At 42.2% G+C, this 22506-nt stretch overlaps 1 protein-coding gene across 2 annotated transcripts in view; it reads right to left on the bottom strand.

Moving 5' to 3' along the window:
* The window catches only part of LOC137533939 (alpha-2-macroglobulin-like), a 132447-nt gene extending 110608 nt beyond the window's left edge, over positions 1-21839 (bottom strand). The window contains exons 1-2 of one of the 2 annotated variants that reach the window (XM_068255256.1): positions 21763-21839; positions 6317-6427 (exon numbers count right to left, since the gene is read on the bottom strand). In XM_068255256.1, coding sequence (XP_068111357.1) covers positions 6317-6427; positions 21763-21824 — 173 coding nt within the window. In that variant the 5' untranslated portion in view covers positions 21825-21839. Of the gene's footprint in view, positions 1-6316; positions 6428-7025; positions 7052-21762 lie in introns of those variants that run through there. The other variant, XM_068255257.1, reaches the window with a different exon arrangement.
* Between the last annotated feature and the right edge of the window lie 667 nt (positions 21840-22506).

The following is a 22506-nucleotide window of genomic DNA, read 5'->3' as shown; positions in this document are numbered from 1 at the left end:
TAAATAATGCATGCTACTGTAATTAAAACCCATGAAATGTATTTGCCCATTTGTCCCGGTTATAAAACCGTTTAAATTATGTCCCTATCACAATGTTTGGCGCCAATATTTTATTTGGAAATAAAGGTGCATTTTTTTCAGTTTTGCATCCATCCCTAATTACAAGCCCGTAGTTTATAAAGTAACAGTTATACCCTCTTGACATAAATATTTAAAAAGTTCAGTCCCTAAGGTAACTATTTATGTTTTTTTTATTGTATTTTTTTTTTAATTACAAAAAAAAATTGGGGAGTGTGGGAGGTAATGAGTTAATCTTTGTGTAAAACTAATGTGTTTGTATATGTAAAATGCTTTAGGGTGTAGTTTTACTATTTGGCCACAAGATGGCCACAGTTTGTTTGTTTACATGCTACCTGTAAGCGTCCGGAAGGACGCTTACAGGAAGCAGTACGAGGCTGGATAAATCACAATGATCGCGCTGTTTCTAATAGAAGCAGCGGATCATTGCGGGGGCTTAGATCAACGAATGGGAATGGATTTTCCCGTTCATTGATCTCCGGGCGAGCGGGCGGCGGCGTGCACTAGCGGTGGGAGCGCGCGCACGAGCGGCGGGAGTGCGGACAGCAGCGGTAGCGCGGAAGGTACGGATTTCTCCGTCCCTGGTTTTTTAGAGGGAAAAAAGGGACGGAGAAATTCGTACCGCGGGGGGTAAAGTGGTTAAAGTGTACCTGAGATGGGGCCAAAGCAAAAATGTATACATACCTGGGGCTTCCTCCAGCCTTCTCTGGCATGATCGCTCCCACCCTGCCATCCTCCGCTGTCTGCAGCCTCTGCAAATGGCCCCGGTAAGTCAGCCAGTCAGCATAGGCACAGTCTGGCTTTGCGCACTCCCTCGTCCCTTCCCTGTGGCGCAGAGCGCTCCCGCCAGGAAAAAAAATGAATTGCATATGGCCCCTGGGACGATTTGGAACCATTGCCAGGATGGACATTGTACCACGCTGAAACCCACAAAGTTTAAAATTAAAAATAAAAAAAATACTAAGAAGACCAGCAACAACACAATGGGCCTGATTCATTGCCATAGTAGCGGCTGTTAGTGAAGTATCGCGGTAGTGAGACTTCACAGGACCTCCGGCATTGAAAGTTGCGTGTGTTGCTAAGGAAGCAATGCACGTAACTAAGGGAAGGTAAGCTCCCACACAGCAGTGAACGCTGCTAAGTAAAGCGTGGATTAGCGAGCACTACTGCACGTTAAAGGACACCCGAAGTAAAACTAATGAACTAAACAATTGTATCTATCTTCCTTCTCCTCTCCTCTAAAAATGGCTTTTTAAGATATTGCACAGTTTTATTATGTTTAAATCTACTTTTTAAGTTTTAACTGTTTTATTGTTTTTGCTCCATGACACATTTATTAAAGTATGCCAGAGCTAAAATCGATGAATTATTGACCCCTTTTATTTTTTTCCTGCTCTAAGAAGCCATTTTCTGCTAGGAAAGTGTTTTATAGTTGGAATTTCTTATCAGTGAGGGTCACACTGTAGTCACATCCTGTCTGAGTCAGCCACTTATTTACCTGATATTTACGGTAACTCTTTCAGACAGAGAAAGAAAAAAAGGAACACAGCCTAGTAATTTGTGGGCTAGGCACTGTACATACCCATGTCTATCTCCTCATGTCACATGTCACTTCGGGTATCCTTTAAGCTGCGCCCAATGACAGCAGAGGAATTATGATCATGTGACCAAATCAATAACTGATCGATATCGGCTTCTGACTGCATTATTTCCACTTAAATGTTTTTGCAGTAGATTAGATCCCTGCCTGCCTTTGTTTGTTTGTTTTTTCATCTCTCTCTTTCTATTTTTTTACTTGCCTGGACGCAGACTTTGAACCGCAAACTGGACTAAACTAGAAATGGTATATTGTGAATTCAGCAAAAATCAACTCCACAGGTCAGATCTATGTAAACTAAGTATGAAATCCCAGTCAATGGCCCAGAACTCTACGAATGTACCAGACCTCAAATTCATTTAAATTGAACCCGAGGTGAGAGAGGGATATGAAGGCTGCCATATTTGTTTCTTTTTAAACAATTCGAGTTGCCTGGCAGGCCTGCTGGTCTATTTGACTGCAGTAGTGTCTGAATAACACCAGAAACAAGCATGCAGCTAATCTTGTCAGATATGAGAATAATGTCAGAAACTCCTGATCTGCTGCATGCTTGTTCAGGGGCTATGGCTAAAAGTATTAGAGGCAGAGGATCAGTAGGATAGCCAGGCAATTGGTATTGTTTAAAAGGAAATAAATATGGCCGCCTCCACATCCCTATGGCAGGCGTAGTTCACACTTGAACGTGAGGAAAACACCTACAAATTTTCACACACTTTTTTGGGGGGACACCACATGTGTTTAAAAGCGGAAAAGGATCATTCAGCTAAGAAGAAAATAGCAGGATGCGATGAGACAGGTTTTAGGATGAATTCCCAACATGTGATCTCAGTTTATGAACATCTGCTGCTGCTGAACCTGCATATTCGTTCATGGATTTCACGTCTAAGGCATTTTGTCCACTCTCTGCTGGTCTAAAGGCAGCAGGTGCATGTGAAATGGCCCTCCCTTCTGCATGGCCTTTCATCATGGCTGACACCGGTATGCTGCTGCACAACCACCTGCCAAACTACGGCATCTAAGGCTGCTTTCACAGTGGGACGTTACAGGTGCACGTTAGTGCAGCCTGTAACACTCCCCCAACGCACAGCAATGTAACACAAGTGGGCTGTTCACACTGCCCAGGTTGCGTTAGATGTAACGCTGCACGTTGTAGTGAAAGTGCAGCATGCTGTGCGTAGACTGTTTACACATGCTCAGTGGGGGGCGGAGAGGAGGCGGGGAGATGCCGCTACAGTAGCCGCGCACATGGCTACTTAATATGCACTGCACTGGTGGCCGCTGATTGGCCGGCGGGACCACGTGATGCGGAGTGTCTCGCTCCGCATCACGTGGTCCCGCCGGCCAATCAGCGCCACTCTGAGAGACCTTATGCGGATAGAGCCGCCTAATGCGGCTCACTCTAACGTCCTCTCCCGCACCACCATGCGTTGCGTTAGGGGCACGTTATGCGACCATAACGTCCCCTAAAACGCAACGTCTTAGTGTGTAAGTAGCCTAAATCTAGAATCCTTTAACAGTTTCCTTTTTCTGTCTTCCATCAGGATGAAATTTTTTCAATGAATGCGATTAGCTAATAGTAAACTCAGGCCCGGATTGACCTCACAGGAGCCTATAGCCACACATGTCCTGGCATCTTAGACTTTGCCCTCCCTGAACTAACAACCCCCCACTAAACTGCACTGCAAGTGTGCCGATTGTCCCAGCTGTCACTTCTACCTTACTTCTTTTGCCCATCATAGGTAGTTACAGGTACCCATTAGTATTAAGCAGCCAGAAACCCTCAATACTAAGTAGCTAGAGGTGCCCCCAAATATTAGGTAGCTAGAGGAACCTCTGGCTGAAGTGAGCTCTCCTCAGTGGAATGCAGAGAGCAGGGATAGTAACCTCTCGTTTAGACTCTCATCAGGACTCTGCATAGGGAAGGAGGAAGGGAGGAGCTCCGGGAGGGGAGAGAGCCGCCTTTCCATCATCAGGCGCCTGTAGGCACGTGCCTACAGTGCCTTATGGTAAATCCGGCCCTGAGTAAACCTGACTCGAGCCTGGCCAACAGAAAGAGGTCAATCATGACACCCCGTGGAAGGGCAGTACTTTTTTCTGGAGGAAGCTGCTATACGTTTTATGGAACTGCAGGAGCGTTGTGATACCTGTTTGTTACCTGCACTACATTAAAGTGCAGCGCAATGCAGAAATTCAACTTTATATGACTCTGCACAACGGTGCAGCGACAGGGTCACAGGCGTAAGACCGCCCCTGGCTAGGAAAGCCGCACAGCGCTCCAGTTGTGCACGCTTACTGCGTCGCCCAATGACTTGCACGACTTCATAATCCGTGCTGTAGGCACTGAAGCAATGCCCGGCAGACTTTCCTTTGGGATTGTGGCAATTTTGATACTTACGGTGCTCCCATAAACTTGCATGGTCCTTGTCACAGGAGGAAGTGTACCTCGGTGCAACACAGTCTGCAAGTGTGTAAGGGTCCTTAAAGGGAAGGTTCACGCACCCAAAAAAAAACAAATCCACTTACCTGGGGCTTCCTCCAGCCCGTGGCAGCCAGGACGTGCTCTCGCCGCCGCTCCGGAGGCTCCCGGTCGTCTCCGGTGGCGCGCCGGACCTGGCCAGGCCGGCTGCCAGGTCGGGCTCTTCTGCGCTCCAAAATGCGCCTCACGGGGATGTGCTGACGTCATCGGACGTCCTCCGGGCTGTACTGCGCAGTACAGCCCGGAGGACGTCCGATGACGTCAACGCGCACCAGTGAGACGCAGGTTGGAGCGCAGAAGAGCCCGACCTGGCAGCCGGCCTGGCCAGGTCCGGCGTGCCACCGGAGAAGACCGGGAGCCTCCGGCGCGGCGGCGAGGGCACGTCCTGCCTGCCACGGGGCTGGAGGAAGCCCCAGGTAAGTGGATTCGTGTTTTTATTTTTTTAGGCTGTACCGCGGATATTCCCTTTAAGTGAAAGGTATATGGAGGATGCCATGTTTATTTCCTTTAAAACAATACCAGTTGTCTGGCAGTCCTCCTGATCTCTTTGACTGCAGTAGTATCTGGATCAAACACCTGAAACAAGCCTGCGACTAATCCAGTCTGATTTCAGTCAGCAACACTTCATGATCTGCATGCTTGTTCAGGGTCTATGGCTTCTTCTTCGCCTTCCTGGCGTCAAGCGCGCTCTGCGCAGGCGCGGTACGGCTGCACTTGCACATGACGCGCTTGACGGCGGGGAGACGAAGAGGAATAAGCGCGGCAGCGGGCTGACTATCAGTCAGGCGAAAACGAGACTAACCCGCGGCAGGGACCGGAGGACGCTCGAGGACCGGCGAGGGCACAGGACGGCTGCAGGGGGCTTGAGGAAGCCCCAGGTAAGTGAAACTTTTTTTCTTTTGCAGGGTAAAGGTTCCCTTTAAGGGGCCAGAGACTGCTGGTACAAAAGTAGTTAACAAACTAAAGCAAAATAAATAACAATAATAAAAGTATTTGGTGTTATTTATTTTTCTTTGGCATTGTCGTTATAGTTGTATTATTATTTCTGCAAATTTATTTTCAATTGTAAATATTAAAAAAAAATATTATTTATCATTATTACATATTGTCTATTATTTAGCATATGCAAAAGTTTATTAGCGGATTACCTATGATTGTTATGAAAATGATCCCAATCATAATAAAATAATAATAGCATTACAGTGTTATTCCATACCCAGCTGTTGTTCATGAATACGTCTATGAATGCGGTAGAATATTATGATGATCATCCTTTCTTTGTTATTCTATGTTATCTCTATTATACTGTATATTAATCGAACATTGCATGTATTAAATGATTTAAAGCAGTAAGAAATTATTGTATTAAAAACTAGTAATACATGTTTAATAAAAAATAATATAAACAACAATAATAATAATAATATACATGTTTAATAACAATAATCTATGAAATAATAATACAAATAATAACAATAACATACATATTATTCAGGGGCGTAGCAATAGGGGTTGCAGAGGTTGCGACCGCATCGGGGCCCTTGGGCGAGAGGGGCCCCGAAGGGCCCTCCCTCAACTACAGTATTAGCTCTCTATTGGTTCTGTGCTCATAATAATCACTTCTATAGATACATTGAATAGTAATAATCATTAACAAGCTGCTCCCCATCCCCTTCTTGCACCTCTGTAGTTGCCATTGGCAGGTTTTGGTGCGCTGTATAAATTGTTATGTATAGAGTGCTTGGGGGGGCCCCATTGTAAAACGTGCATCGGGACCCACAGCTCCTTAACTACGCCACTGATATTATTATTATAATTATTAATACTATATAGCAATAATAATAACAACAATGATAATATTAATAACAATAATATATAAAATTGTAGTAATAATAATAATAATAACAATAACAATAATATTTATATAGCGCTTTTCTCCCTGGGGACTCAAAGCGCTGAAATCTTGAAAGTTACAAAAGTAATATTAATAATAAAATAAATACATGTTTAATAACAATACAACTGCTGGTCATGGGTCTTATCCCCACTACCCCCCAATCACTGTTTCTATGGTGATCCACTGACAGTGTTGTCATGACTGTTCAGTGCTGATGCCTAGCCTCTGGTACAAGTAACATGCACAGGTACTGCTGGGATATACTCACGGTTCAGGGGTGGTGGGTTCTCCTCCATAGATAGCAGAGAGGAACAGGCACAGTCCCAGCGCAGAGCTCCACATTGCTGCCTCCCAGATATCTCGGTTAGGGAGAAGAACTCTGCAGAGAGAAGTCTTTATAAGCTGTGTCTATGTATAGCCCCTCTGGCAATCCCTCAAAAAGTGACCCACTCTTTACATACACTGACCCTTGCACAAGGCCTGCTCTGTGGCTGATGCAGAGTGTTTGCCTTGCCCTGTGACTGTTTACAGAGCTGTATTCTGGAATCCTATCCCATTACCATGTTTGTGTGGCCTCATGCCCAGACATACAAGATCTCCAAATTGTGCTGAGCATTACAATGCTCTTGTCAGCTCCCCAGACATCACAGTGGGGCCTGAGCCTTGTGCGACACAGGCTTGTGGGAAGTCTACAGGGGGAAGGTTTTGAGTTACAAAACAGCACAGAGCTCCTCGGGCTGCATTGTCTCAGCTGGGAGGAAGAACAGAGGAGTTTTTCAGTGTGTTATTTGTACCTGTTTACCCCCTCCCAATCCCCCCCCCCCCCCTCCCAGGCTAAAGACTGCAGTGGGTTACATACCTTCCTGTGCAGCCACCTCCAGGCCATGTAATCTTTTAGGGGGTCTGATCATAAGGCCTAGGCTTAATCCCTCAGTTTATTTCCCGACAAACTTCTCAGAAGCTGTGAGATTTCATACCTGTTGCACATTGTTGCTTTTCTCAGTTTTCACATTTTTTACATTCTCTGTGCTCTTTATCCGCGATCATCCGGTTCCCCGCGGCTCTTGGTTCAGCTAGCAAACACGGTGAAAACATTGCCAGACTAGCAGAGAGTTCCTGTTACCTGCCACGCTCTACCAGATGGCCTATCTGCTCTAAAATATTAGCCACAGCAGGATAACCTTTATGGGAAAATAAAATCTTCATTACAATTTATGCAAATCTTAAAAAAACCTGAAGTTTTTGGCAGAGCCTTTGGCTGAGCTCTCCTGCACTCTATTCACAGTTGCTGCCTAAACAAAAATAGAACAAAGAGAACAGAATTTCTCTGCAACTACATGTGGAATGAAGAGTTTTCAGTGTGTGCTGTGCAAGAGTTCAGGTCCACTTTTAGCCTTGTATCCCCATATGAGGACAATCTCTCACAGGAATCATAACAACAAAAGTTGTTTAGGTGATACCTTTAATGACTAACTGTACAATATTTTGTTGCAAGCTTTCGAAAATGTAAGTTTCGTCTTCAGGTATGTTACAGAACTGGTTCTGATCCAGTTCTGTAACATGCCTGAAGAAGAAGCAGTAGAGTGTTGTACCGTGTTAGCCATCAGTAAAAGCAAGGAGTTTTAAATCAAGATGATACGATTTATTGGCTAACTTAGAGATGAATAAACAGTAAGCTTTCAGCTTATAAATAAACCTTCGTCGGACTTGGTTCCTCTATCTTGGCAGAAGAAGAAACTTGAATTTTTGAAAGCTTGCAAAGAAATCTTGTACTGTTAATCATTCGAGGCATCACCTAAACAACTTTTGTTGTTAAGTCTTTGGATTCTCTCCATGACTAATACCGGACCACACACAGCCCATAGGTGTCAGAAATTGATCCCTCGGGTGGCTGTTCAGGGCTAACATCTGAAAAGAGGGGTCACTAGCCTAGAGGCTACCGATGCGTCTGTTGCTATAGCGGAGGAAGGGATAATGCGTGGTGCATGACAGTCCTTAGGGAATCAAACATTGCTTAAAGGGACTCTGAGAAGACCTATTAAAAGCAAAGTTTCCTAGGGCCTCCTCCGACCCCCCATAGACTGCGAGGTCCCTCAGAGTCCTCTGGGTTCCCTCCATGGTCCCGCTGGTGGCCCCAATAGTGTGGGGACTCCAGGCGAAGTGGTGCGCAACTGCGCAAGCACGGCCCTTCCGCGTACCCAGCTCGATCATGCGCCCATCGCTGTAAGCGTCCTGCGCATGTGAGGTTTTTGAAAGACTGAACCGCGTATGCACAGGACTCTTACGGCAACGGCCCCGTAACCGGGTCGGGTGTGTGGAAGGGCCGTACATTTGCGCACGACTTCGTCTGAAGTCGCCGCACTAACGGGGCCGCCAGCAGGACCATGATCGGGACCCAGAAGACTCCGAGGGACATCACAGGAAAGTTCAGATTTGCTTTTAATAGGTCTGTTCAGAGTCCCTTTAAGATTCAGCATGCTGAAACCTTAGGCAACATCAAGGGGAAACCATACAGCCAGAAACTATCCGGTAGGAGTTCTTGGGCAATATTCCCTAAGACAGTTACTGCGCTCTAGTGGCTGCCTCGCAAGCGCTTTGAGTCCGACAGGAGAAAAGCGCTATCCAACTATTGGAATTGTTATACACAGCTAGATTCTCTGCCTCCTGTTGAGTTTAATTTAGTTTTAGACTGGGCAGATTATCAATATCTGACAGATAACAATCATGTGCCAGATGGCGCTCACACCATAGAGATGGAGTAGCTAGTTGGAGAGGATGAAGACTGCCAAGTGTGGCCCAAATCAGGGAAAGTTGAGTAGTTCAGCCCCCTGCTCCAAACTCTGTACATGGTCTCTACCGATTTTTCCGAGTGTGGTTTGGGGTTACCGTTTTTGGTACTTTTAATTAACCCCGAGAAACACTCGGGATTATCCGCGGGGAGCCAAATGTTTTGGTGACTCAGAGTCTGGGTCTTTCTGTCATCTCCACAGTACTGAAGGATCTTCACAATAAGGGTGACGAAACATTGGGCTTGATTCACAAAAGAGTGCTAACTGTGTTAGCACGGCCGTTTTCGCGTGAATTTTTGCATTGCGCGTGATCGCGAATTTTTGTGCGAAACGATAACGTTTTCGCGCGCAAACGCGAATTTTCACGCAAAAACAATATCGATTTCGCGAGAAAATTCGCGTTTGCGCGCGAAAACGTTATTGTTTCGCGCAAAAATTCGCGATCGCGCGCAATGCGAAAATTCACGCAAAAACGGCCGTGCTAACAGTTAGCACTTTTTTCTGAATCAAGCCCATTGTCTATAAAGCAAACAGGGTGTCTAGTTTAAGCTCTTTATTTTTTCTAGAGGCTTCCCCTGCCCCCTCTCATCTTCATTCCATTCCTTGGACCCCTTGAAGCCCGTCAACAAGCTGGCACCAGCACGGAGACAACTGGCCAGTTTTTCTCACCCAGCTCGAGTGGCAGCTCCGTTGTTCTGCGAAGGCCGTCCTGCACCTGTGCTTGTACAGGATTGTGGCCATGAGTTTTTGGGGTTCCGGCATTGGAATGGCAAGGTGTAGGGACACGGGGCAACCTCTGGGGGACTCAACCTAAGTGTTTATTTTTTATTTTATTTTTTTAATTTTGTAACTCACAGGTTAGCTTTAAAGAGGAACTTCACTGAATGTCACTTAATTAAAGTGGACCTGAACTCTTGCACAACACAGAAGGAAAACAGAAAAAAATGCACCCTGTATGTATTTAGAGAGTTTAGCCTGTGTAACTCCCCCTCATTTGTGTCTAATCACAAATTGTAATCTGATTTCTCCCCTGTGTCACATGACTGCCATGGCAGAGATGGCAGATAAGCTCATTTGAAAGCACAAGCTGTAAACAATATGTCTGCCTCCATGAATCAGGAAGTAGAAACAGTGTAGATTTATTTTAGGATTTTGTATCAGCTGTAACAAAGATTTTTTTTTTTTTTTTGATTAACCTCCTGAGCGGTATGGACGAGCTCAGCTCGTCCATCACCGCCGGAGGCTGCCGCTCAGGCCCTGCTGGGCCGATTTGCACCAAATAAAGTGCAGCACACGCAGCCGGCACTTTGCCAGCCACGTGTGCTGCCTGATCGCCGCCGCTCTGCGGCGATTCGCCGCGAGCAGCGGCGAAAGAGGGCCCCCCTAGCCGCCTGAGCCCTGCGCAGCCGGAACAAAAAGTTCCGGCCAGCGCTAAGGGCTGGATCGGAGGCGGCTGACGTCAGGACGTCGGCTGACGTCCATGACGTCACTCCGCTTGTCGCTATGGCGACGATCTAAGCAAAACAAGGAAGGCCGCTCATTGCGGCCTTCCTTGTTTATTCTGGGCGCCGGAGGCGATCGGAAGAACGCCTCCGGAGCGCCCTCTAGTGGGCTTTCATGCAGCCAACTTTCAGTTGGCTGCATGAAATAGTTTTTTTTTAATTAAAAAAAAACCCTCCCGCAGCCTCCCTGGCGATCTCAATAGAACGCCGGGGAGGTTAAAGGTTATTATGCTGTTGTGTATCTTTTAGAGCAGAGAGGAGTTCTGAGTTCAGGTCCACTTTAATAAAACTGCTTGATTTTTTTTTAACAATATTCATTTATAAATTGGTCAGTGTTAGCCCATTGTAATCAATCAATCTTTCCTTACCTTGATTTACATTCTTAAGTTTATCATAGATGGCGACATCTGGCATCTAACTGACCCCAGATTGTCTACTGCTCTGTCACTGATCACTAACTGCTCTGACCTCACCTCATCTGCTGGTCTGTCATTGATCACATCTTCTTTTGACCCCACCTCGTCTACTCCTCTGTCATTGATCACTTCCTGTTTTGACATTACCTTGTCTACTGCTCTGTCATTGATCACTTCCTGTTTTGACATTTCCTTGTCAACTGCTCTGTCATTGATCACTTTCTGTTTTGACATCACCTTGTCTACTGCTCTGTCATTGATCACTTCCTGTTTTGACATTACCTTGTCTACTGCTCTGTCATTGATCACTTCCTGTTTTGACATCACCTTGTCTACTGCTCTGTCATTGATCACTTCCTGTTTTGACATCACCTTGTCTACTGCTCTGTCATTGATCACTTCCTGTTTTGACATTACCTTGTCTACTGCTCTGTCATTGATCACTTCCTGTTTTGACATTACCTTGTCTACTGCTCTGTCATTGATCACTTCCTGTTTCGACCCCACCTCGTCTACTGCTCTGTCATTGACCACTTTGTGTGTTGACCCCACCTCATCTACTGCTCTGTCATTGACCACTTCGTGTGTTGACCCCACCTCATCTACTGCTCTGTCATTGACCACTTCCTGTTCTGAGCCCCACCAACATCCAATTCCATCCCCCTCACCCATCCTACCAGAAGCCACTCCATTCTCCATAGCAACCGACACCAGGGGCGTAGCAATAGGGGTTGCAGAGGTAGCGACCGCATCGGGGCCCTTGGGCCAGAAGTGCCCCGAAGGACCCTCCCTCAACTGCAGAATTAGCTCTCTATTGATCCTGTGCTCATAATTATCACTTCTATAGATACTTTGAATAGTGGTAATCATTAACAGCCTGTTCCCCATCCCCTTCTTGCACCTCTGACACTGTAGTTGCCTTTGGCAGGTTTTGGTGCGTCGTATCAATTGTTATGTATAGAGTGCTTGGGGGGGGGGGGGAGACCCAACTGTAAAACGTGCATCAGGGCCCACAGCTCCTTAGCTCCTTAGCTACGCCACTGACCGACACTACAGGCTAGCAGCAACGCATCTGCATAGCATTCAGCCCTGAACTGTGGACTGAGGGATCGAGTCTTGATCCTTGCAGATGACAATAGTTTTAAATATTTACTAAACTTAAGTCTGCCTACAATCAGCTATCTTTTAGGTGAGCGAATAAATAACTGGACTGCTGGCTGTTAGGTTGGGTCTGTAACTGGCACCTGGGCTGCTGCTTCTTCTCTATACTAATAAAAAGGATATATATAGCAAAAAACTGAAGAAACTTGAAGAGTTTATATGCAAAAATACAAAAGATTTTTATTGAAGACAACACTCGTGCAAAAATATTCATAAAAAGTATCCGTCAGGGAACATTTTCCATAGCAAAGAATGGCAAAAATGCATCAGTTGTTAACATCAAGATTAGTGCAGTTGTGCAAATTGAGGCGACAACGTCGACTTGTTTCGGGATAAACCCTTCATCAGGCCTCCACAAATAGAGACAAATCTAAAAACAATAAATATAAAGACATTAAAACCATATGGCAATGAAATACAACTGAAAAGTGAAACATACTGGTTGGTGAACAGAATTAGAAAGTGAATATGGGTGAAAACAGTAATAAAGAGCACCGACATAGTGAAAGATCAATAGAGCCATACTGTTATAGTGATAGGACCCAAAGAGTAAAATACCAGGAACCCTGAAAAGTGATAGCAAAAGCCACCAATTAAATAATAACTTTCAAAGATATCAAACAGGTACCTGTATAGTTAACACATGTTCTTAATAAACATCTGGACAACATCAAGTCAGGTATAACCACCTATAGAATTATAAATATACTCTATCACTAAACTGATACACAAAGACCAGCAACCGGATCACATAAGGCGACCAAACAATGACCATGGAGATTACTACAAACGTTAATACCTTAACAATGGAACAGGAAACATCCAAAATTACTATGCCATAAAAAGAAATAACTATGCCATAAAAAGGGGCAACATTGTGATGGTTATAGACCTAAATACAAATCATGGGCTAAAAAACAATTCCACAAGTCTATCTATATTAACAATACAGCAGTTACTACTTACTCATCCAATTTTCAAACATAGGAACCGCACAAGGCAGGAGCTGGAGAGGAATGGCAACTGAGATGAACTGCACACGGGTTTAAAAACCCATAACTCCACCCACAGAGGCTAGACCCAAAATTTCAAGAGCCAATCACCATCAAACATGACCAAATAAGGAGAAAACAGATCAAAGAGGGTCACAATACCAGAAATCCGGCCACAAAGCATGCTGGGCGGAAATGACGTAATGCGTAACAATGCGTATAAAAATACGCATAACCAATACAAAAATACGCATGTAACATACTACAGGCATAAGAATAGGACGCATACTAATACAAAAATACGCGTGGGACACATACAAAAATATGCATGGAACACATACTGCAGATATACGTATGGGACGCATACTGATACAAAAATACGCATGGGACACATACAAAAATACGCATGGAACTCATACCCATACGCATAGGCTACCAACTAATGCGCATGATTGCTTACAAAAATACGTATGCATATCAAAAATAGAAAACTATGTATAGAACCCAATTCTATCCGACTTCCCCCTAAACGGTCAACTATCATGGAAACAATCAATATTAAACCCTCCAAAAGATAAGAGGCATAGTATAATGAATAGAATATAGAGAGAGAGTGTATGATACTTGCCACCCAAGACAATAAATGAAATTAGACACCAAAAGGTGGGCCTTCACCCGCAGGTAAGCCATGGACCTAAGATGGAGAAAAAATAATAAATGACAGTGGACAAAACCATCACAGAATAATTTTCAAGGACTATAGTCCAAATTCATACCATATGGAACTAATGTATTTAAAAATTTGATCCAGAAAGCCTCCCTTCTTAATAGATACGCTTGGCGATCTCCTCCCCTGCGTGAAGCATAAACTACTTCAAGAACTAGAAACTTCAGTTGGCTAACAGAATGTTTTGCTTCCCAAAAATGTTGGGCAACAGGTGAAGTCAGTGTAGACGGGTCACCATTGCGTTTAAAGGCTAAATTAATATTAGAGCGATGTTCCCCTATACGGTCTTTAACTGACCGTGTGGTTTCGCCTACATAAAATTTGCCACATGGGCATTTAATGCCATACACAACATATTTTGAATCACAAGTGGCAAAATTGCGTAATTTAATGGGAACTCCACTCATAGGGTGATTAAATTCTTTTCCCCTTAAAATATATTTACAATTTACACATTGCAAACAAGGGTAAGTGCCACAACGCAATGGCGCCAGTCTAGACTGTCGACTCGTGCTAGACGGACCAATATCAGCCTTTACTAAATGATCCCTAATTGATCTAGCACGCTTATAAGCCATCATTGGAGGAGATTTAAACGCAGGGATTTCCGGAGACAAAGCTGACAAAACATACCAGTATTTCTTAATTAATGATGAAATTTGATTAGATAACGTGTTATAAGAAGTGACACACACCATTCTGTCAGGGGTCCTATCCCTAGGTTTTGGAGATAATAACGCACCTCTATTCATGGAGGATACATCATGTTTCAAACGATTAACCAATTGAACAGGATAGTCACGGTCAATGAATTTTTCCGCCATAGATTGCAATCTACAATAACTAGTATTGGGGTTGCTAACAATTCTTTTAACTCTCATAAACTGAGATTTAGGAAGGGACTCTCTCAGTTGCTTGGGGTGGAAACTTCTAAAGTTCAATAAAGTATTGCGGTCTGTTGGTTTACTATATAGATCAAAACTCAAAAGCTGACCAACAATAGAAACATTAACATCCAAGAACGGGACCGAGACAGGACTAGTGTGTGCCGTAAATTTCAAAAATGGGGAGGCTTCCTGAATTTCAGAGAAAAATACATTAAATGAATCAACCGAACCTGTCCAGATCATGAAAATATCATCTATGTAACGGAGCCAACATAAAACATGCTGGCTGAACATCGAATTTACATATACCCAAGATTTTTCAAATTGTTCTACAAAAACATTAGCATAAACGGGTGCTACATTGCTGCCCATAGCAGACCCTCTGAGTTGTAAATAAAAAGAATCCTGAAATAAAAAATAATTCCTTCTGAGGACCATATCCAACAAGGTAAGGACAAAATCAATCTGTACTGGATTGACTAATTCATCAGCAATCATAACTTCCTTAATGGCATTAAGACCCTCATGGTGTGGTATACATGTGTACAAAGATTCAATGTCCAGAGTAATTAATAGGCAGTTTTCATGCGGTAATATAATACCTTGAATAGAATTTATAAAATCAGAAGTTTCCCTTAAATAAGAAAGTTGATTAATCATATATTTCCGAAGGACACGATCAAGAAAAATTGCCACCCTACTGAACACTGAATCAGTACCTGCCACGATAGGTCTCCCTGGAGGGCTAATTGGATTTTTGTGAATTTTAGGTAAACAATAAATCACTGGGGTAACAGGTTTTTCATTATACAAATAATCATATAGCTTTTGGTCTATAACCCGGGTGGACAGGGCCTCATCCAGAACTAACTTAAGGTCACTCAAATAAGATCTTGTAGGATCAGCATGCAATTTACAATATACTTCTGAATCATCCAACTGTCGTACAATTTCAGCAATGTAATCAGTTTTGTTCATAACTACTATAGCTCCACCCTTATCCGCGCTTTTAACTACAATAGAGGAATTTGATTTTAAAGAGGTCAAAGCCTGTTTTTCCTCCCTTGTAAGATTATTATAAACATAAGGACATAAGCCTCGTCTAAACTTGGACTCCAACGTGCTCAAATCATTCTTAACCAATTTAATAAATGATTCAATATGAATATTATCATGGGGAGGTTTATTTGTAGTATTGATCTTAAGATTCAAACTTTCACTAGTAAATAACGCCTTAGGTCTTAAATTTGTAAAGACTGGCCTTTGTTTGGACCAAAAACCTTTCCACCGTAATGAGTTAAAGAATTGAGCCATTTCAGAGTCCAATCGAAAAAAATCTGGGGTGGCTGTAGGACTAAAGGAAAGACCTTTTGACAAAACTGACATTTCAAAATCCGACAATACATAATCAGAGATATTTATTATTGGGGAAAGCTGACTCTTCATAATGGGCGACTGCGCATAAAATAAGGGTTCTTGTAATTCTGGGGTAGTTTGACCTTGGACCTGGCTCCCATATCTCTCAACTGACCCTCCGACACCCCTAAAAAAGAAGAGGAGGAGGCAGAAGAGCCAGAAGACAGAGTGGGAGAAACTGGGTGTTGTCTTTTGGACTTTGGGGTACGTCTGCGTGCTCTCTGTCTGGATTGGTTTTGGCCATCTATTGGAAACTTGCCCTTTTGCTGCCATTTATACACAAAGCCACTAATGTATATTTATTGTTTTTAGATTTGTCTCTATTTGTGGAGGCCTGATGAAGGGTTTATCCCGAAACAAGTCGACGTTGTCGCCTCAATTTGCACAACTGCACTAATCTTGATGTTAACAACTGATGCATTTTTGCCATTCTTTGCTATGGAAAATGTTCCCTGACGGATACTTTTTATGAATATTTTTGCACGAGTGTTGTCTTCAATAAAAATCTTTTGTATTTTTGCATATAAACTCTTCAAGTTTCTTCAGTTTTTTGCTATATATATCCTTTTTATTAGTATAAAGTCTATGTAGGTGTTGTGGCACACCTGAGAGGATATTATCATCACTTCTTTTGTTTCCCTATATACGGAATATGGTTATCAGCCAACTGGGAATTTTTTGCAATTTTTTGTATTGACTGTTATTGTTACAGGACTTATTGAGGTTGAATCCTCAGTCTTCCACTACAGATGTCTACTGTGGAATTGAATACTCTTACAGAAGAAACCAATACCAATACTCCTACTTTTTCGTATCTTCCGGATGATGTACAACGCATTTTAAGTAAAGTTAAAGGACATTGTCAATTTCTTGCAGATGTTAACCCTAATGAATGTGATTTCCAGGAACTTGAAAAAATTGAGAGTTATGTTATTGATTTAGAATTACATGGTGAGACTTTAGCTGAATATTACAAAGCCTCTCGTATTCCACGAGGAGGTCGGTCACAAATTCGTCCTTTCTTGTTTACTGATGATTCAGAGTTCCTCACTAGATTTGAGGGAATTCTGAATAAAGCATCTTTGGATATTATCCTCTTGTACATTGAATGGATTTATAAGAAGTTGCCAGTTTATGAGGCTGAGGCCCTAGATATTCGTGGTAAATTGGCTTCTTCGTTGTCCAAAGAGGAATACTCCAAAAATATAACTGAACTTAACGATCGTCTAGCTAAACATCGCAAGGAAGGTGAATTATTTAAGAAACAGAAGTTTCTTCGCGATTCTAAAGATTACATTAGTGGCTTTGTGTATAAATGGCAGCAAAAGGGCAAGTTTCCAATAGATGGCCAAAACCAATCCAGACAGAGAGCACGCAGACGTACCCCAAAGTCCAAAAGACAACACCCAGTTTCTCCCACTCTGTCTTCTGGCTCTTCTGCCTCCTCCTCTTCTTTTTTAGGGGTGTCGGAGGGTCAGTTGAGAGATATGGGAGCCAGGTCCAAGGTCAAACTACCCCAGAATTACAAGAACCCTTATTTCATGCGCAGTCGCCCATTATGAAGAGTCAGCTTTCCCCAATAATAAATATCTCTGATTATGTATTGTCGGATTTTGAAATGTCAGTTTTGTCAAAAGGTCTTTCCTTTAGTCCTACAGCCACCCCAGATTTTTTTCGATTGGACTCTGAAATGGCTCAATTCTTTAACTCATTACGGTGGAAAGGTTTTTGGTCCAAACAAAGGCCAGTCTTTACAAATTTAAGACCTAAGGCGTTATTTACTAGTGAAAGTTTGAATCTTAAGATCAATACTACAAATAAACCTCCCCATGATAATATTCATATTGAATCATTTATTAAATTGGTTAAGAATGATTTGAGCACGTTGGAGTCCAAGTTTAGACGAGGCTTATGTCCTTATGTTTATAATAATCTTACAAGGGAGGAAAAACAGGCTTTGACCTCTTTAAAATCAAATTCCTCTATTGTAGTTAAAAGCGCGGATAAGGGTGGAGCTATAGTAGTTATGAACAAAACTGATTACATTGCTGAAATTGTACGACAGTTGGATGATTCAGAAGTATATTGTAAATTGCATGCTGATCCTACAAGATCTTATTTGAGTGACCTTAAGTTAGTTCTGGATGAGACCCTGTCCACCCGGGTTATAGACCAAAAGCTATATGATTATTTGTATAATGAAAAACCTGTTACCCCAGTGATTTATTGTTTACCTAAAATTCACAAAAATCCAATTAGCCCTCCAGGGAGACCTATCGTGGCAGGTACTGATTCAGTGTTCAGTAGGGTGGCAATTTTTCTTGATCGTGTCCTTCGGAAATATATGATTAATCAACTTTCTTATTTGAGGGACACTTCTGATTTTATAAATTCTATTCAAGGTATTATATTACCGCATGAAAACTGCCTATTAATTACTCTGGACATTGAATCTTTGTACACATGTATACCACACCATGAGGGTCTTAATGCCATTAAGGAAGTTATGATTGCTGATGAATTAGTCAATCCAGTACAGATTTATTTTGTCCTTACCTTGTTGGATATGGTCCTCAGAAGGAATTATTTTTTATTTCAGGATTCTTTTTATTTACAACTCAGAGGGTCTGCTATGGGCAGCAATGTAGCACCCGTTTATGCTAATGTTTTTGTAGAACAATTTGAAAAATCTTGGGTATATGTAAATTCGATGTTCAGCCAGCATGTTTTATGTTGGCTCCGTTACATAGATGATATTTTCATGATCTGGACAGGTTCGGTTGATTCATTTAATGTATTTTTCTCTGAAATTCAGGAAGCCTCCCCATTTTTGAAATTTACGGCACACACTAGTCCTGTCTCGGTCCCGTTCTTGGATGTTAATGTTTCTATTGTTGGTCAGCTTTTGAGTTTTGATCTATATAGTAAACCAACAGACCGCAATACTTTATTGAACTTTAGAAGTTTCCACCCCAAGCAACTGAGAGAGTCCCTTCCTAAATCTCAGTTTATGAGAGTTAAAAGAATTGTTAGCAACCCCAATACTAGTTATTGTAGATTGCAATCTATGGCGGAAAAATTCATTGACCGTGACTATCCTGTTCAATTGGTTAATCGTTTGAAACATGATGTATCCTCCATGAATAGAGGTGCGTTATTATCTCCAAAACCTAGGGATAGGACCCCTGACAGAATGGTGTGTGTCACTTCTTATAACACGTTATCTAATCAAATTTCATCATTAATTAAGAAATACTGGTATGTTTTGTCAGCTTTGTCTCCGGAAATCCCTGCGTTTAAATCTCCTCCAATGATGGCTTATAAGCGTGCTAGATCAATTAGGGATCATTTAGTAAAGGCTGATATTGGTCCGTCTAGCACGAGTCGACAGTCTAGACTGGCGCCATTGCGTTGTGGCACTTACCCTTGTTTGCAATGTGTAAATTGTAAATATATTTTAAGGGGAAAAGAATTTAATCACCCTATGAGTGGAGTTCCCATTAAATTACGCAATTTTGCCACTTGTGATTCAAAATATGTTGTGTATGGCATTAAATGCCCATGTGGCAAATTTTATGTAGGCGAAACCACACGGTCAGTTAAAGACCGTATAGGGGAACATCGCTCTAATATTAATTTAGCCTTTAAACGCAATGGTGACCCGTCTACACTGACTTCACCTGTTGCCCAACATTTTTGGGAAGCAAAACATTCTGTTAGCCAACTGAAGTTTCTAGTTCTTGAAGTAGTTTATGCTTCACGCAGGGGAGGAGATCGCCAAGCGTATCTATTAAGAAGGGAGGCTTTCTGGATCAAATTTTTAAATACATTAGTTCCATATGGTATGAATTTGGACTATAGTCCTTGAAAATTATTCTGTGATGGTTTTGTCCACTGTCATTTATTATTTTTTCTCCATCTTAGGTCCATGGCTTACCTGCGGGTGAAGGCCCACCTTTTGGTGTCTAATTTCATTTATTGTCTTGGGTGGCAAGTATCATACACTCTCTCTCTATATTCTATTCATTATACTATGCCTCTTATCTTTTGGAGGGTTTAATATTGATTGTTTCCATGATAGTTGACCGTTTAGGGGGAAGTCGGATAGAATTGGGTTCTATACATAGTTTTCTATTTTTGATATGCATACGTATTTTTGTAAGCAATCATGCGCATTAGTTGGTAGCCTATGCGTATGGGTATGTGTCCCATGCGTATTTTTGTATGTGTCCCATGCGTATTTTTGTATCAGTATGCGTCCCATACGTATATCTGCAGTATGTGTTCCATGCGTATTTTTGTATGTGTCCCATGCGTATTTTTGTATTAGTATGCGTCCTATTCTTATGCCTGTAGTATGTTACATGCGTATTTTTGTATTGGTTATGCGTATTTTTATACGCATTGTTACGCATTACGTCATTTCCGCCCAGCATGCTTTGTGGCCGGATTTCTGGTATTGTGACCCTCTTTGATCTGTTTTCTCCTTATTTGGTCATGTTTGATGGTGATTGGCTCTTGAAATTTTGGGTCTAGCCTCTGTGGGTGGAGTTATGGGTTTTTAAACCCGTGTGCAGTTCATCTCAGTTGCCATTCCTCTCCAGCTCCTGCCTTGTGCGGTTCCTATGTTTGAAAATTGGATGAGTAAGTAGTAACTGCTGTATTGTTAATATAGATAGACTTGTGGAATTGTTTTTTAGCCCATGATTTGTATTTAGGTCTATAACCATCACAATGTTGCCCCTTTTTATGGCATAGTTATTTCTTTTTATGGCATAGTAATTTTGGATGTTTCCTGTTCCATTGTTAAGGTATTAACGTTTGCAGTAATCTCCATGGTCATTGTTTGGTCGCCTTATGTGATCCGGTTGCTGGTCTTTGTGTATCAGTTTAGTGATAGAGTATATTTATAATTCTATAGGTGGTTATACCTGACTTGATGTTGTCCAGATGTTTATTAAGAACATGTGTTAACTATACAGGTACCTGTTTGATATCTTTGAAATTTATTATTTAATTGGTGGCTTTTGCTATCACTTTTCAGGGTTCCTGGTATTTTACTCTTTGGGTCCTATTACTATAACAGTATGGCTCTATTGATCTTTCACTATGTCGGTGCTCTTTATTACTGTTTTCACCCATATTCACTTTCTAATTCTGTTCACCAACCAGTATGTTTCACTTTTCAGTTGTATTTCATTGCCATATGGTTTTAATGTCTTTATATTTATTGTTTTTAGATTTGTCTCTATTTGTGGAGGCCTGATGAAGGGTTTATCCCGAAACAAGTCGACGTTGTCGCCTCAATTTGCACAACTGCACTAATCTTGATGTTAACAACTGATGCATTTTTGCCATTCTTTGCTATGGAAAATGTTCCCTGACGGATACTTTTTATGAATATTTTTGCACGAGTGTTGTCTTCAATAAAAATCTTTTGTATTTTTGCATATAAACTCTTCAAGTTTCTTCAGTTTTTTGCTATATATATCCTTTTTATTAGTATAAAGTCTATGTAGGTGTTGTGGCACACCTGAGAAGATATTATCATCACTTCTTTTGTTTCCCTATATACGGAATACTGCTGCTTCTTCTCAACTTAAACCTTCAACTTTGAACTGTTTTCACCATTTAGGTGTTGATTTATATTTGTTGGCCAAGTCTTTCAACTCCAAATTTTAGTCTCCTGTTTTATTTGTCTGCCTCACTTTGCCGCACCTGTGTCTAGTTTCCCAGCAGTCTTCTTATACTTGGACTTTAGGATGACAGCAGACTGCTGGGAATGTGTCTGCCTGTCGTGTTTTTCTGATCTTCTTCCTGTTACCTTGGCTGTGTACGTTGCTCTGGGCTCCCTATAGGCTGTGTACGTTCCTCTGGTCTCGCCATTGAATCTTATCTTGGGTCCATCTCGCCCCCTTGCCGTATTCAGTCCTCCAATATCTCCTGACTGTGGTTATCCGGAGTCTGGTTTGCTTGCCTACTCTATTTGCATACCCTCGTTGTTGTATTGTCCATTTCCTTACTTCCTGCTCTTGTCTCTGCTGTGTGTTTTTACATGGCTGTTAAAGCCATTTTCAAACATTGTAACTTTCTTTGCTTGTTCTGTTACTGCGCTGATACTCCATTCATTGCAACCTGATCCAGGCCTTCTTCTGTTCCCTTGTTCTTCGCCTTCAGGTTTGCAGTTTGTATTATGTCTAATTTTATTCCATTTCTCTGCATACGTCTTTTCATTAGGTTCTGGTGAGTTTTTCTAGGATCAGTTTTTCCTGTAGTTCTGGGAAACACTTGTATTGTGTTTTTTCCACCTCCTCATCTCGCCTCTCTCTGCATGATTGTTTGCTTCTTCTGTGTATATCTGGCACTATCAGGGGTGTACCAAGATCCAGACAGGCCCCCCAGCAAAACTGAGCTGAACCCCCCGGAAAAACCCTGCTCCCCAAAATAGCGCTTCCTTTATGCATTAAACCCATCCTGCCCCCCCCCCCCCAAAAAAAAAACCCCACAAAGTTTGGGGGGCATTTCTAAGCTTTTTGCTGCATGAAGCAAACTTGTGAGGATGCTTCCC

This window comes from Hyperolius riggenbachi, chromosome 10 (genome assembly GCF_040937935.1).
Source record: "Hyperolius riggenbachi isolate aHypRig1 chromosome 10, aHypRig1.pri, whole genome shotgun sequence".
NCBI lineage: Eukaryota > Metazoa > Chordata > Amphibia > Anura > Hyperoliidae > Hyperolius > Hyperolius riggenbachi.
Note: the sequence above shows the minus strand (reverse complement) of the source record. Positions and strands in the feature narration are given on the sequence as shown.